The sequence below is a fragment of the Pteronotus mesoamericanus genome, unplaced genomic scaffold (assembly GCF_021234165.1).
Source record: "Pteronotus mesoamericanus isolate MK-2021 breed Mesoamerican mustached bat unplaced genomic scaffold, CSHL_Meso_final contig_78, whole genome shotgun sequence".
Lineage (NCBI taxonomy): Eukaryota > Metazoa > Chordata > Mammalia > Chiroptera > Mormoopidae > Pteronotus > Pteronotus mesoamericanus.
This window is the reverse complement of record NW_026555258.1, coordinates 6583896-6599544: the sequence shown is the minus strand read 5'-3', so window position 1 is coordinate 6599544 and position 15649 is coordinate 6583896. Positions and strand designations below refer to the sequence as shown.

Sequence of the window (15649 nt, the reverse complement as noted above, 5' to 3'; positions counted from 1 at the left end):
GGTGAGGGAACAGAGGGCAGTGGATTGGGGAGGTGCAGAGCTTCTGGAAGCCCTCTCTAGAAGGGCTACCCTGACAGATTAAAATGGAATATGGGAGTGAGCAATGCAGGTGCCTGGGAAAAGGGCATTCCAGGCCCTGGTCCAGGCGCGGGCAAGAGGCAGGGCGGCTGGGGCTGAGCAACAGGCAGGGCGGTCAGGGCAGGGACACCAAGCCTCTGCCAAGGACTAAGATTTCAGCTCTGACAGGGAACCACTGCAAGGTTTGAAGACGAGAAATGGCGTGTTTAGCAAAGACTATTCTGGCCACTGGACAGAGGAGAGCATAGGGAGCCATGAGGGGAAATAAGGGGTCTTGCTAAGAGGCTGATGTAGGACCCTAGCAAGAGATGGCAGTGGCTTTGATGGCTGGAGAGGTGAGGAGAAAATATGGGCAAAGCCGCCCTTTTTGCCTTGGTCACTAGGACTTGCTGCTCGATTAAGGGCAGAACCTAGTGAGAGAAGCCTCCTCAAAAGTCAAGTTCCTTCCCTGATCGTAACACTTCCAGCTTTTTAAAAACTATGGTACATTAAGGCGTGCAACATGTCAAACTATTGGCTACTAAGGCAGACTAAGCCTGTAGGCAAACTGAGAACTTATTGTTGCCTCGAGTTAAAGCCTCCTAAATTACGCATATCAATCTCTGCTCATTTAGGGGGATCAAACAGCATGAGAGTTGAGTTAAAAGTCTTGCTTTAATTAGGTGCTGGTCTTCTTGATGCAGTGCTTAGCAAGGCTGACGAGTGTCAGTATGTAGCATGCGCAAGCATGGAGCACGTGAGCCCAGCAGTCAGATTTCCTGAGTTCAAGTCCTGGCTGTGCCACATGTAAACTTGGTGACAGTAGGCAAGTCACGCAACCTTTGAGCCTCGGTTCCTCATCTGGAATATGGAATAATAGCCTTACCTACTTCATAACGTGGTTATGAGGATTCAGTGAGAACAGTGCTGGGCACTGTGTTAAATGCTTAACAACATTACCAATTATTATTGTTCCATCATTATTATTAAGTCACAGGACAGGACCAGACTCTGCAAGGGCTCACGCGGACCATGCTTTTGAATTACTTTTGTAAATTTGTTTCCTGGCCCCTCCCCCGTGCAGTGGACAGAGGTCCAGTCTTGAGGACAGGGTGTGGGAGCGAGGAGTCTGATGCACCCCTGCCCCCTCTGCCACCCTTCTGCCCTGCTGGAGCGGGACTGCAGGCGCCTGGGGCGGGGGCCCTCTTCTGGGTGCGGGCGGGCAGGGAGGCTTAGTATTAAGGTGGCTGCCCTGTGTCCCAACCCCTGTCTCCTACACCACCATCTGTCACATAGGAGATCTGCCTGTCCGACTCTCCCGTGGTGATGACCTTAGTGGACGGGCCAACAGAAGAGAGTGACAATCTCATCTGCGTGGCTTACCGACACCAGTTCGACGTGGTGAACGAGAGCACGGGGGAGGCCTTCAGGCTGCACCACGTGGAGGCCAGCAGGGTGAGTGGGCGGCCGTCGGGCGGCCAGGGACTGGAGACAGCAGGGGTCGCAGCTTCTGCCTGTGTGATGCCATCTTAGGGTCTCTTTAGAATGTCAGGTTAGTTGTCCTTACAGTGCTGTGGGCTGTACTACTTGGGCCACACCACATGGCGTTGTCATTTTTGTGGGTCAAAATGGTTCAGCCTAGTATCATGGTCCCATTGCCCTGCTCAGCCTTCTTGGAACTCCCCCTGCCATTCTGTTCTTCCCAATAAAGGACAAATTCTAAGGTCCAGCCAAGTTTCGGAACCACTGGTACATGTGGCTCCTCCACTCTGGCTGTATTGCCTACAAAGCTCCAGAAGGATCAGTGCTCTGCCCCGTCCCCCAGATCAGCTACGTCAGAGTTCCCAGGTGGGTGCATGAAGTGTCAAAAGCTAAATATAAATAGATAAGTAAACAAGAGCTCATGTTTGGGGATGCATCCTGGAAGGGCCTATGGAGAGTGAATTTGCTCTGCAGACTCACAGCTTGGGGCCTAGGCTGCCAGGGAGGGCACAGCCCTGCCACATCCCCTTGGAAATGGAAGGGGGGAGAGAGAGAGTGAGAGAGAGCCGGTGAGCTCGGGGTACAGAGAGCAGTGATGTTCTGGGTGTGGACAAAATCTAGGGCCTGCTCAAACCCGGACTGAAGCTCTAGAGGAAACTGTGTGGGTCTGAACATGAGCGCCCCTGGAGAGCGCGAGCACTCACCATCCAGACAGCTAGTGACCTGCCTGTCGCCAGAGCTCCTCTGCGCGCAGACAGTGACTTAGCAGACAGTGACTCAGCAGATCACAGAGCCCTTCAGCCCACTGAGCTCCTTGAAGCAGGGCAGGCCTGGTAACACAGCCACTTGAAGTCCGGACTCCCTCTTAGGGACCAAGGACACTGCGCAATGGGAATGGCAGATTTGTGCTTCATAACAAATAAAAAGTGCAGCCTGTATTAGGACATGCCCTACATAAATATTCATTAAAATTGCTAATTACTATATTAAGAAGACTGAATACTTGACAAGAGCAGGATTTTAAGAAATAAAAATCAGGGGAAAAATCTAGATCTAATTAGGAGGGCTTCTTATCCTCAGCTGTTATCTGTCACAGATCAATCTGTCCTTGCTCTTAGATGTAGATTGCTGGTGTCCATGCTTGTCTGCCATTGGAGCCATCTGAGGAGCTTCGAAAGCTGCCAATGCCCTTGTCCCACCCCAGAGAATCCTCTGGGCGTAGGTGTGGCCTGGGCTTTCGAATTTGTAAATGACCCTCAGGTGATTCTAAGGTCCAGCCAAGTTTCGGAACCACTGGTACATGTGGCTCCTCCACTCTGGCTGTATTGCCTAGAAAGCTCCAAAAGGATCAGTGCTCTGCCCTGTCCCCCAGATCAGCTACATCAGAGTTCCCAGGTGGGTGGTACTTGGGCAGTGAGTGTTTTAAGACCCCCGCCCTCGCCCTGAGGCGATGCTGATACAGAGCTAGTAGGAGTCTTTCCCGAAAGTCTTTGTAAGTTAAAGGCTGGAGGATGGCCCCCATCGCAGCAGCTGGGAACCTGTAATCGCTTCCAGCCTTCTAACTGCCCAGGAGGAAGGGCCTGATTTGGCCTTTAAAACTACTTTCCCTGCCCTGACCAGGTGGCACAGTTGGTTGGAGTGTTGTCCCTGTACACCGAAAGGTTGGGGGTTCGATCCCCAATCAGGGCACATACCTAGGTTTTTGGGTCCAAAAACTTTTTGCCTCTTCTTGCTTTTCAAACTCTCTGTGACCAGCCAAAGGGGCAGGAAAAGCATGGCCTAGCAGGTCTTGGTTCAGTCGGCCCTTTCCTTGGCTTCCTACAACTTAACCTTTCTCTGGTGATTATTATATCTTGCTTATATTTACTACTCTGATAATTCATTAGAGTGTTTGCAGATTTTTTCCTAAGATGCATAAAGACCCAGGAAAAATTGGGTTAAAAACAGGGTTTTTAAAAAAAAAATAACATCTATGTTTTGTTTTTCTGAAAGCTATGAGGAACAATTCTAAAATGTTCTCTTTCTTTAATATGCTTTTTAAAAGAAAAATACAGAGAAATAAAGATACAGAGCTTTTCCCTAAAAGAAATGTTTTTTTTAAAAAATGTTTAAACCCTTGTCTGAGCGTCAGAGACCCTTAGACGTAGGGACACACTCACCGTGGCAGGACTTCACGTCTCACAGGGACAGTGAGCCCTGGAGAAAGGAGAAAGGCCACGGACAGCGGGCCTCAGATAGCCAGCCCTGTGAGAAACGGACGGCGGGATCAGGACCAGCTTCTCACCGCGAGGCTCCTGCAGTGCAGGCCCCAGTGCTGCGGAGGCAGGAGGGAGAGGGGTCGACGTCATGCCTTTCAGGCCACACTCACGGCTGCCTGCCGTGCACGCGACCGCGTGGATGGGGCAGGTGAGCTTCCTGCCTCTCTTCCTCCTCTCCGCTCTGCCAGGCCTGCTCAATTCCCATGTCAGGCTTCAGCCGCACCGTGGGGTCTGAGACAGTCCTAGCTCCAGAGAGGAAATGCTTAAGCACTGAAGCAGAATTCTGAACGTCAACATCAAGTTCGTCTTAGGACAGGCCTCCTGTTACCTACTGCCCCAGCTCCAGCTGCCAGCATTGGCCTCCTTCCCAAGACCAAGGTTGCTCTGGAAGGAACCACAGACCTGGTAATGGGATCAGGTCTCAGGCTTATTCTCTGGGCCCAAGTCCCCAAGGGCTCCCACCTGGAAGCTCACCCCAAATCACACAGGAAGGCGGGACACCATCCCAGCAGGGCCTCCTCTTTCAGCTGGGGCTGGGGAAGGCAGGGTGCAGACTTGGCTTGTTACAAGTATGTGTTTTGAATTTTCACAACCATATGTTACTTGTAGCATTTTTTTAAGTGCCAATAAAATTAACTACTTTTTAATCAAATAAAAGTTAAAAAGCCAATGTCCTGCATTAGACCTACTATATCAGGATCTCTAGGAGTGAGAACCCAGGATATGCACTTTTTTAAAGCTCCCTAGCTGACTCTCACGTCCTCACCTGGTCAAGAAACTGTGTCGCAAAGACTGAGTCTGGCCAGGCCCCTCGCCCGGGGAGGAGCCAGACTTACGCACCGCGCTGTGTGAAGAGAGCTCTGACCAGAGGCTGCGAGCCCTCGGGAGGAGCCAGTGAGCTCCGCCGCTGCCCACCCTGAATCTCTGAAGACAGCCTGAATCTCTGAAGACAGCCAAGCTCATCCGCCTGTCCACCGTCCTGGGACAGTCCTCTGAGAGACCCGCCTGATGTCAACCACTTGCCCTGCTATCTTCTGCCGCTATGCACGGCCCTCAGTCTGGACAGCTGCCCGGACTTCCTCCATTCCTGTCACTGCCTCGTCGCCCCCTGCCCTCTGCCACCTCAGACACATCCACAGGCCTCGCCTCTAGACTGCCGGGCTGCCCAGCTCCGCCTTCCCCACTGAGGTTCACCCTCCCATAATTACAACAAACACGGCACCGCTGAAGGACTTGGCACCGTGCCAGGGCACTTTGTAAGCATCATCTCACAAACTCTTCCCAGCAGTCTGGGGAGAGTACTGTTCACGTCCCCATTTTTGCAGAAAAGGAAACAGGCTCAGAAAAGGAGAGTGGCTTATTTACCCAAAATCACACAGCTGGTAACTCTCAGGGGCAGACTTGAACTTGTCAGACTCTGAAGGCCAGGCCCCTCAACCAGCTGGCTGTGGCGTCCGCCACTACATCACAAGGCATCATGGGGACGTTAAATCCCAACTACAAACCCGGAGTCCTGGCCACTCCCCTGCAGAAGTTCACAGTCGGGCAGAATGAACACATACATGCCCACTGGCTGAGCTGTCATCAAACTGACAGTACTGGGACACCTGAGGAGGAAGAGATTCTAAGTCAAAGTGGTGGGAACAGGAAGCTTCTTCTTAGGGACCCCTGGGGTTCAAGGGCTATTCCCTCCTGTCCAGCAAAGTGAGTGCTGTCATTATAGCAGTTCACAGATGAAGACCCAAAGTCAGAGGTTAGGCCATCTGTCACAAACCACGGAGGTAGCAAGTGTCATGGGCAGGACTTGAACTCAGGTCTGTCTGACCAGAGTCCATGCTCCTACCCACTCCCCACCATGACCTCTTGTTTTGTTGTTTTTTTTTGGATACAGAATCAATTGCATTGCCTAACGTTGTCACTTTAGAGAAATTGAGCACCAAGTAAAATTTGAAGCTATTAAGGTAGGCTTTTTTCTAAGAAAAGAGCCAAGAAATAGAAGAAAAATCTGAAGTGGGAGAAAGAACAGTACAGGGGTGATGTCACATGTCAGAACCTGCAGAGAAATGGACAGAGAGACAGATGGGCATCAGCCAGAGGCCTCCAGTCTGGGGGAGAAGGGGATCTTTCGCCGTTTCCCTGATGGTGTGGGAGGCCAGGCTGCAGGCACTAAGAACACAAGTGAGCAAGTGCATGAGGCCGGCAATTTTTAGAGGGTCGGAGTTTGGGAAATGAGGAGGAGCCGAGGACATCATCAGAGTGAGCATCCTTTTCTCAAACGCAGACACTGAGGCCCAGAGAGATGGGTTGGCCCAGATCACAGAGCTTGGCCTTCTGACACCCTTTTCATTCATGGAGTCATGTCACCTCCCTCGACGTGAAGGAGAGGGAGAGAACAGAAGCGAAGAAGGGCCATGCTGACTCTAAGTTTCAGTGACCCGCCTGCCCTGTTAGAGGCTGGAGGACCCTCGCTGAGTGTGGGAGTAGGCAGGTTGCACAAGAGCGGCGGCCAGACCCAGGTTTTGGCTGCAGTTCTTACCTGAAGGACTGAAGGACTGGAGCGACTTCAACTCCCTGAACCTCCCCTGTCCTCAGCTGCATAATGGGAGCAAGAGCATCTCCTTTCCGGGATTGATATGAGAGAGAAATGAACTAACTACCCACTTGAGGAAGCTTGGAAACTGGGGCACATTGCGTAAATGAGCCACCTTGCTACACGGAGCTGCAATGCCTGCCCCAGAGCTGCTTACGGGGATGAAGGGGGTGGGCAAGTCCCGGGGGAGGACGAAGGAGCCCCACTGCTTTCTCACAGGAACATGGCAGGGGGGTGCCGGAGAGGCGGAAGTGCCCCGCAGGCCCTGAGTTCACAGAGCGCCCCGGGCTCCACCGGCCACTCGCGGCCCGGGAACGGTGTCTGTGTCCAGCCTCCTACGACCACCACCCGTTATCATTGCAGGTTCATTTTGTTGCAGCTATCGATGTGTACGAAGACGGGGAAGCCGGGCTGCTCTTGTGTTACAACTGTAAGTGAACCGTGTGTTTGTCTCTTTATTTGCTAAAATCCGCTGCCTATGTGGGGTGGGGTGGGGCGGGGGTGGGGGGCAAGTTAAAGGGACTTAACCTTAGATTTACCTACTGTGTCTTCCCCTGGCCTTAACTGCGCTGCAGGAGCGTCTAAAAACTGCGTTCCTGCCTGGGCTCCCAGCGCGCCCCAGACCTGTGGCCCTGTCTCCAGGCCGCGGGGGCAACAGGGCGACGGTTACCGCGTGCCAGGGGCTGCGCTCAGCACCCTGTGGTCACTGACTCTTCAGTTCTCAGGTTCTGCTGTTACCTGTGGTGCGGAGATAAGGCGGCTGAGGCCGGGGGAGGTGAACTGCCTTTCTCAGAGCCTGCTGTTACTATTCCACTTTCTGCCATTTCTCAGGTCCTGACGGAATCAGCCTCCGCCTGGGTGTCCAGTGTCCTAGGTAACCGGTCAGGTGGCAGACCGAAAGTGCCAAATGGGGTCTTTAAGGGTTGTCAGCATTCCAAAAGCAAACATTGTGCCACATGAAAAAGGATTCTTCTATAGCTAAAAGTAGGAACGTGGTTTCATGGGTAGCGCTGCCCAGTCTAACTAAAACGGGGAAACATATTTTTTCAGCCTAGCATTGAATTAATGCTAGTTTTGTGCCATGGGGCAGATATTTTGATTAAGTAATCTTTGATTAAAAGCATGGGAAAGCCAATTATTCATAGAGAAATTTGTTTGGAAAACGTTACCTTTCAGAATTCGAGGTTTATGGGGATACGTTGGGAGAAGGTAGTCGCGAGGAGCCTCTCCAGCAGTAAATCTCTCTTTCAGGGCATTTTGGCCTCAGGTCTGTCTAAAGCCTCCTCAAAACCACCCGTCTTTAACAGCATTGGGTGAGGAGGGCCATAGGTAAGGCGGCAGGGACAGGCCAGCGCAGGTCCTAGATGCCAGTGCTCGGGTGGCCAGGCCACTGCTGCCCTCTGCCCTTGGTTTCTGGGGACAAGGTGCACAGGGGTCACATGTTTAAAGTCACTTCCACAAGATGTTAATCTCTTTGAAGACTGGTCTTTTTAGTTCATTGAAAGATCTATGAGAAAGACTTATGACAGAATGCTTTAACACTGCTGTAGGATTTTTTCCTTTCAACTTCATGAAGGATGGGCGGGGCTTTAGGTAGGCAAGAAGTTATGGACAGAAAGGTAGGGCAGGCTTTTAGAATGAAAGGGGAGTGTGGAAACAAGTGCGAACGGCCCCCCTCTGTCCCACCTTGAAGCCCGGTCTACTTGAGCAGACAGTGCGGCGCAGTGGCTGCCCTGTGCCAGGCGTGGCCCCGCGGCCATTTCCCCTGGGTTCACGCATCTGCTGTTCTCATCTCAGCAGGGGACTGGTGTGCATCTGTTTTCCGAGATCCACCAGGCCATCAGAAGGTCAGCTCTGCATCTTTAGACCCCACGCAGGCCAAGGCCTAGGCAATCCCAGAGTTTCCCAGACCCGCCTGAGTCTGTCCCAACTGCATCACTTCTTCCCATGTCTCTGGGTCAGGAACGCGGCTTGGTTTTCCAGCTCTCTCTTTCTCCCGGGAGGCTGACAGTACCTGGTGAGCAAGCCCCGGAGAACCAGCTAGTCTTCCTCAGTTTCCCAGGTCACTTCCGTAACTCAGTCCCATGCACTTACTTCTTTTAGCCTGTGTTCTTGTCTTGGTCCCAGATGCCTGTACAGTGAAAGCCCTTTTCAACAAGGTGCTGTAGAATGATTTTGGTTCCCCCCAAAATCTGAAGCTGATTTTTATCATTTAAGTGAGTTCCTTTCAGTTAATAAACAAAACAAAATAAAAAACAACTTCTATAAATCAGAGTTTGGTATAGAGAAATTTTTATCTCATATGTGTTAAAGATGAAAATATTTTATAATAGATAATGTAACTTCAAGTTACATGTTATTTGAGAGAAATGTATTTGAAAGATAAACTTTGAGGGGGGTATAAATAGGATGATATGTTCATGACGTTCTTATTTTTTTGTAATTAATCTCTATTCTGAGTACCAGAGTCAGTCTGCTTAACAGAAGAAAGAAAAGAAAATTTGGCTGTAACCTTAACACACAGTAATGACCTCACCTTTAACACAAATAATAAATTTCAGTACAAAGGGTGAACTGTGTTTGCTGGTGCTCACATACACCCCTTATTCCCGAAGCAATCACACGTAACCTAAGCCTTAACTTCCGGATCAGTACTGGTAAGGGTGCACGCCTACTCCTCGGGGCTGTTGTGGGGATTAAACAGGATTCCTCCTGTAAAGCCCATTACACAATTACACAGGGCCGGGCACAGCAAGATTTTATTTTTCCTGTTTTCCAGATTCATCAGAGTATTAATTCAAAACCCAGTTTTTAACCTGTGTAGACTTTTCTACATGCATAAAAGGACTTTTCTTCAAAGAAATGTATTTTCAAATTTTAAATAGTAACTGTCACCCTGTTCTCCACCTGCTGGCTGGGCAAAGTCAAAGGAGTACAGGTCACAGATGCCGAGCTCCTTCCTATGAAGTGACATCCTTAGAGCCCTGCCCCTCTCCCCAGCAACCAGGCTGCCCTGTTCAGCCTCAGTGAATGAACTTCCCTGTGCCCAGCGTGAGTTAGGCTCTGGAGATGCCGCAGTAAAGGGCGCAGCCAGGGTCTGTCTGAGCTCACAAATTAGTTTAACATGAATGATACTTAAACTGGATGGATTTTCTGTTATATAAATTGTATCTCGATAAAGCTGTCTTTAAAAAAGAATTTAAAAATAAAGTGGTATGCCTAAAACCTGACGGGCTTCGGAATAAAAGGGGCCTCTGTTTCTATGTGAGCTTCCTCACTGCGAAGAGGCTCTGAACCCCCTGGGCTCACACTCCGAGCTCGGAGCGGGCCCGGAACAGGGCAGTTGAAGGACCTGGCCATAGCCTCATGCTGGCTGGGGTTCCCCAAGCTGAAACGGGCGCAGGACCTCTAGTTTTCCTAGTAAAACATGGGCACAAGGGGGGAGCATATCGCTCTTACCACTCTTGCCCTGCTGAGCAGGGTTCAGCATGTGGCCTGCCTCGCAGAAGGGCTTGCTCCCTCCGAGGGCTGCCATCGTGCGCCCCTTCTTCTCTGCAGTCAGGCAGACCTATGGTCTCCCCCACGTAGTGCTTCACCTCTCCTTGCCTCCATTTTCTCATCTATAAAATGGATGTAATAATAGCACCTACATCATCAGATTAGGCAGATTGAACGGGATAGCGTTCGTGGTTAAACTCAGTGCCTGGCACGTGGTAACTTCTCCCTGAGTGGCAGCTATGAGGGTTGAAGTAGCACCAGCCCTGCAAATCTGGCCTCATGATAATATTCGTACCAGCTGTTTATAAAGAACGCGCAGATAGGGTGCTATCACTGTTGCCTGTTTTTCATTTTTCTCATTGCAGTGGTCTAAGTGTTGTCTCTAACAAAAAGGAGTCACTATTGTTTCGTTGCAGACAGTTGCATCTATAAAAAAGTTTGTCCATTTAATGGGGGCTCTTTTTTGGTTCAACCCTCTGCGTCAGATTTCCAGTTCTGTTGGAACCAGGCTCCTTATGCGATTGGTAAGAAAACCCTTTACCATAACACTCTTCCCCTGCATAGATCTGACTGAACTGCCCAGCCCTGCGTAAGCAAACTCGCTGGCTTACTGCTGAATTGCCATAAATCACATGACTCTGGGAACTCAGTGTTCTTTTTCTGCTTTACTTGCTTCTGTTGTTCCCCTTTGGGGACTATTGTCTCCACTGTTCCTCCCAATTCTCAGTGCCTTGGCATGTGCACCTTTGAGAGCAGTGAAATCTCAGCTTTCAGGACTGGGCTACCTTTGAGCATACCTTCATTTCTGGGCGTCTCTCGCCTTTTTCTAAAATGCAAGAGCAAGATGTCCAGTCCTGAGTCACTGAGCGAGTTGGGGGAAGAGCACAGCACTTTCAGCGCCATTCCTGAATTTGTTGAGTGTGGAAGTCTAGAGCCACACACACTTGGGCCCTTTGCCTGCCGCCAAAATGTCAGGGCCTGTGTGGTGGTGCCTCGTTTGTGTGGCTCAAGATCCACGGCTGGGCGCCCGCCTGGTGAGAGTCAGGTCCAGGCCAAGAATGTTCGAATTAGCACCGTTTTCCTCAAAATAAAAGTATCCGTTGCGAGGTAAGCCCTGTCGAGTTCTGACGGGAGAGCAGAGGGGCAGTCTGAGGTGCTGAAGGACTGGCCTGGCTTAAAGACAGATTCCATGTAGGGGGGGAAGACAGAGAGAGAGAGGGAGAGGAATGGCTTGAAATGGCTTTCAGGGTCTGAGCCACAGCACACTTGAGAGACCCAGGTGACAGGCGTGGGTGGCGGGGAAGAGTCGCCAGGGTGCGGGCGAGGGGAGGATGGGTTCAGCAGGGTGAAGGAGAGGGCCATGGTGTGGCCGGTAAAAAAGGCAAGAGTGGGACCACTGGGCAACCAGCACAGCTGTGCTGTTTGGAAGGCACAATGTGGCATAAAAACGATGTCAAGAAGAGGGGCTGACCTCAGCAAACCCACTAGCCCGAGGGACGCGGTGAGGGCAGTGAGGGGTGAGACGCAGGACAGGAGGAGGAGAAAGGGGTCACCAGCGCAGGGAATGAAGGCTGAGCGCAGGCCAGGGAGGGGGTGTGTCAGCTGCAGCCTGGACAGTAAGCGGGCGAGTCTCAGGGGACTTGGGCAGCGAGCCTGGCAGATCGGGCTCTGGGGCTGCAAGAGGAAAGGGGGCGGGGAGGGGCGTGGAGAGATGTGGAGACAGTGCCCGCCTGCTGGGGCCGAGGTTTGGCAACTGAGGGGAGGCTCTCTGAGAACCGGGGTGCACGCCCTGTGCAGGGAGATGAGAAGCAGCCAGAGGAACGGGAGAGGTGGACCCTTCCAGAGGAGTGAGGCTGCATGTCGGCCAGTTGCGGCACCTTGCCCGCCACAGGCGGTGGCCTGGAGCTGACGCCCGCCCTTGCCTTGCAGTCTGCGCCTTCCCGTACCTCCTGGCCTTCACCACCGACTCCATCGAGATCCGCCTGGTGGTGAACGGGAACCTGGTCCACACGGCGGTTGTGCCTCAGCTGCAGCTCGTGGCCTCCCGGGTGAGTGGGCCCGGGGTTTCGTTTCCGTCCGAGGGGCTTTGGGAGCCCCGAGCCCCAGGAGGCGTCAGGCAAGTGGGAACACTCCTCTCAGGCAGTTGGGTAGGTGATGGCAACACTGCTTGGGTGTCAGGACGCCAGCAAGGAGATGAAAACCTGAAAACACACTCATCATTGGGTTTTTACGTGTGGACCCTCAGGCTCCAGAAGGCCCCTCCTTAGTCATGTCAGCAGAGCCGATGGGTGCTGGTGGCAGTTGGGGGGCGCTCATCGAAAGAGACACCCCCATCAGAGACTGGGTCCGTGGTCACTGTTGCACTGAAGCACAGTCCAAGCCTAGAAAAGTAAGAGGAGCCATGGCGCTTTCTTCCTTTGCCACTTTTCTATCCTCATTTTGAATGTGAATCCCCTGAACCAGGGCTGACTGGGTAATCCGGGTCTAGTAACACGGAACCGGAGCGAAGCCAAGGATGCAGGGAGGGAGATGACTTCCCGTGGTGTCATCCCACTGTCCCACCGGTCCACGTGCAGACGATGTTCTGGTCCCCTCCCCGAGACAGCCCAGAGCCCTGCCAGCCTGGGCTGGTCCCCTGCTGCACCCGCCATGGCACTTGCGCCACCCTAACATGCAGCACATCTGGCGGTGGGTGACTGCGTTTTTGTCGGCCTGCCCCACTACCCTGACAGCTCTGTGGCCGCAGGGACCGAAATGCCTTGTCACTAACTGAGACGTCAGTGGTAAATGTTGACCCAGCTGTCCAGGAAGTCTGGGAGGCGGGTGGGTGGGTGTGTTTGTGCGTGTGTGTGTGTGTGTGTACGTGTGTACACACAGATATCTATGTACATCATGTATGTTATTGATATAAAAATTAAAATAGCTTACAATTTACAGATAAGATATACAACACTTTTTATCTTTACGTCCATTTCACCATTATCTCTCACAAAATGCTTTTGTTAATTTTTGCTGCACTGCTATCTGTAGTCACCCTATGGCTGCAGTTCAACCAATAATTTTACAGTTGAAGTTACAGCTCAGCTCAGTCCATTGTTTTTCCAGGAAGTTTCTTGTGACTCAATCTGATATGTGACCTATTAAACTGATCCTCACCCTCATACAAATCAGTCATTAAACCATAACTTCTTTCAGTTACAGCATTAGACTCAACATACCTTTAATTTTAATCTCCATTATTAGCATTTTCTCCATCACTTTAAGTCTAGACAATCAACAAATCAAACTCCGATTTGTAGCTTTGCCAGTTTTCACCGTGTCAGCAGTCCCACGGAGGTTCATTTCAGGCTCTTGCCTGGGGTGGAACTCAAGCAGGACCACGAATTACAGCGTTTCCACCAGACACTATGGCTGTAAAAACCTCAAGAGCACAGATAATAATAAATGTAGCAAAATAATGAGGAATGGTTGAATTTTGATATTTAAGCCCTTTGTTTTTAATGTAACTTACCTAAATTTAATAGCGGCTGTGTGTAAAAGCTTGTAAAATCCCTGCAAACCGGAGCTCCTACTGTCAGCAGCCCCACTGGATCACGGAGCTGGCGTGACCTGGGTGGGCAGGAGAGCGTGTGAACCCACTTCCCCGTCTGTGAGTGGTCCTGCCTGAGTCCCCAAGGCCTTTCAGTTCCGACACTCTGGGTGCCTGAGATTCCCGTGTGGGAGGCGTGTGTTGTGTTTGTGTTTGCAGGTGTGTCAACAAATAGATGAAAAGTATGGGCAAGAGAAGACTCAGCGCAGGTCGGGGGACGGTGCGGGCTTCTCCACAGGGGCCCCCCAGGCGCCAGGCACTGCACCACCCGCCCCGGATGAGCTGAGTGAGGACGGGCGGCCAGCAGGCGTGCGGCCCACGGTGCCCACGGCTCTGACATCTCTTTCCTTCCAGTCGGACATATACTTCACAGCAACCGCAGCCGAGAATGAGGTCTGGTCCGGCGGCAGCTCCAAGGGAGCCAGCGCCCACAGTTCTCCTCAGACGCCCCCAGGCCGGGATGGCTCAGTGTTTCCTTCTTCCCTGGGGGAAGGTGAAGTCCAGTTTTTACTGTCTTACTAATAGGCATTTTTAATCCATTCACTGTCAATTATCAACATGTGATTAGCACCTAAAAAAGTCACTATTTAAAACCACGAAAAAACTTGTATTCTGAATGCATTGGTTGCGTTCTTAAGAAACTTGGTGATAACAAAAAGAAAAATCCCAGGAAGAAAAAAAATTGTTTCAAAGGGGAGAAGGGAGCTGAGAGCGAAAGGTTCCAACTTGCCAAGCAAAGGTATCCTCCCTTCAGAGATGTTAACAGGGGAGTAGTCTTCATAGCCAAAAGGGTATGGTCATAAACTTACATGTTACTTGGTGCGCCCAGTCTTGGGCTCCATCTGGCCTTGCACATGAATCCCAGAGGCCTTTGCTGCCGCGACCGGTCGCCCCGAACCCAGCTCTCCCCAGCCTCTTGCCACATCAGACCCCTTCGTGGCTCCTCGTTGCAGTGAGGCATGGGCTCCCCAGCAGCCTCCGTGCCGCCAGGGGCCCGGCAGCCGCTTGCAGGTCTCGCCTGCTCTTTGCTCCTGTGCACATGACCGGCGGTGGGTGCATTTTATCCACTTAGCCCACGAAAATGGTGCCCTTAGCACACACAGCTGTCGGGCACCATCGCTGGATTGCTGCTAATGGACTGGGGAGACCAGCAGGCGACATCCAGTCTTCCTTCGTGCCAACTATGTCAAGGTGCCAGAAATTACCCTCTTGTAACTAATATGAACTTTTCTTAAAGTTCTGATGTTCTTTTATAAATCATATTTCAGGTGAAATTCAGTCAAAAAATCTGTACAAGATTCCGCTCAGAAACCTGGTCGGCCGAAGCATCGAGCGGCCTCTGAAATCACCCTTAGTCTCCAAGGTCATCACACCGCCCACCTCCATCGGCGTGGGCATCGCTGCCATCCCCGTCACTCACTCCCTGTCCCTGTCCCGGATGGAGATTAAAGAAATAGCGAGCAGGACCCGCAGGGAGCTGCTGGGTAAAAGCTCTCAATGTTTTTGTTTTCACTGTTGGTAAATGTACCATCTGGTTTTATCTTTGGCTATTCGTGATCCTCAAAAATAATGAGTTCAAAAGAAACTTCCCCTTTAGTAAGGGATGTATAAATAAATTACAGTGCACCTACACCAAGGAATCCTGTGCAGTACGCCCCCCACAGAGATGTCTCAGTCTGTATTACTGGTGTGGAAAGTGGCCCAAACCATGGTTAAAGGGGGAAAAGACAGTTTGTAAATAGTATGTCCAGTCTGATACACCTTTTTAGACTATGAGTATCTATATACGTATGATTTCCTAGAAAAGTGTCTAGAAGGATTTATATCCTCCAGTTCTAACAATTTATATTTGTATATTCAAAAGTTTAAATTTGCCGTGTTTGTCTGTATTTGTGGCGCAGTTCAGCTACAACTTCTCGAAGCCCCTCAGCCGCGGGGACAAGTTGGTGGGGCGGCACAGAGGCAAGACGCAAGGCCTGCCCTTGCCTCTTGGCCTGCAGAGGGGGTGCCGTATCAGAGAAACATGGGCACCAAGATAACTGGGAAAAGGCTAGACTGTTTCAACGCTTTCTGTTCAGAATCGTGAAAACAAAATGAGGGAAAATGGAAGTGATGTATTAAGACAGAAAGAATGCGAATTGGGAACTGCATGGCATAAAACTGGAAGGACAGTGG

General features: G+C 51.2%; 1 protein-coding gene across 4 annotated transcripts in view; it reads left to right on the top strand.

The window, feature by feature from the left end:
• Positions 1–15649, top strand: part of GARNL3 (GTPase activating Rap/RanGAP domain like 3) — a 119807-nt gene that overhangs the window by 101955 nt on the left and 2203 nt on the right. For 2 of the 4 annotated variants that reach the window (XM_054584355.1, XM_054584357.1), the window contains exons 23-28: positions 1354–1512; positions 6751–6817; positions 10302–10409; positions 11815–11933; positions 13829–13967; positions 14743–14958. In XM_054584355.1, the coding sequence (XP_054440330.1) occupies positions 1354–1512; positions 6751–6817; positions 10302–10409; positions 11815–11933; positions 13829–13967; positions 14743–14958 (808 nt within the window). Of the gene's footprint in view, positions 1–1353; positions 1513–6750; positions 6818–10301; positions 10410–11814; positions 11934–13828; positions 13968–14742; positions 14959–15649 lie in introns of those variants that run through there. The other 2 variants (XM_054584356.1, XM_054584358.1) reach the window with 2 other exon arrangements.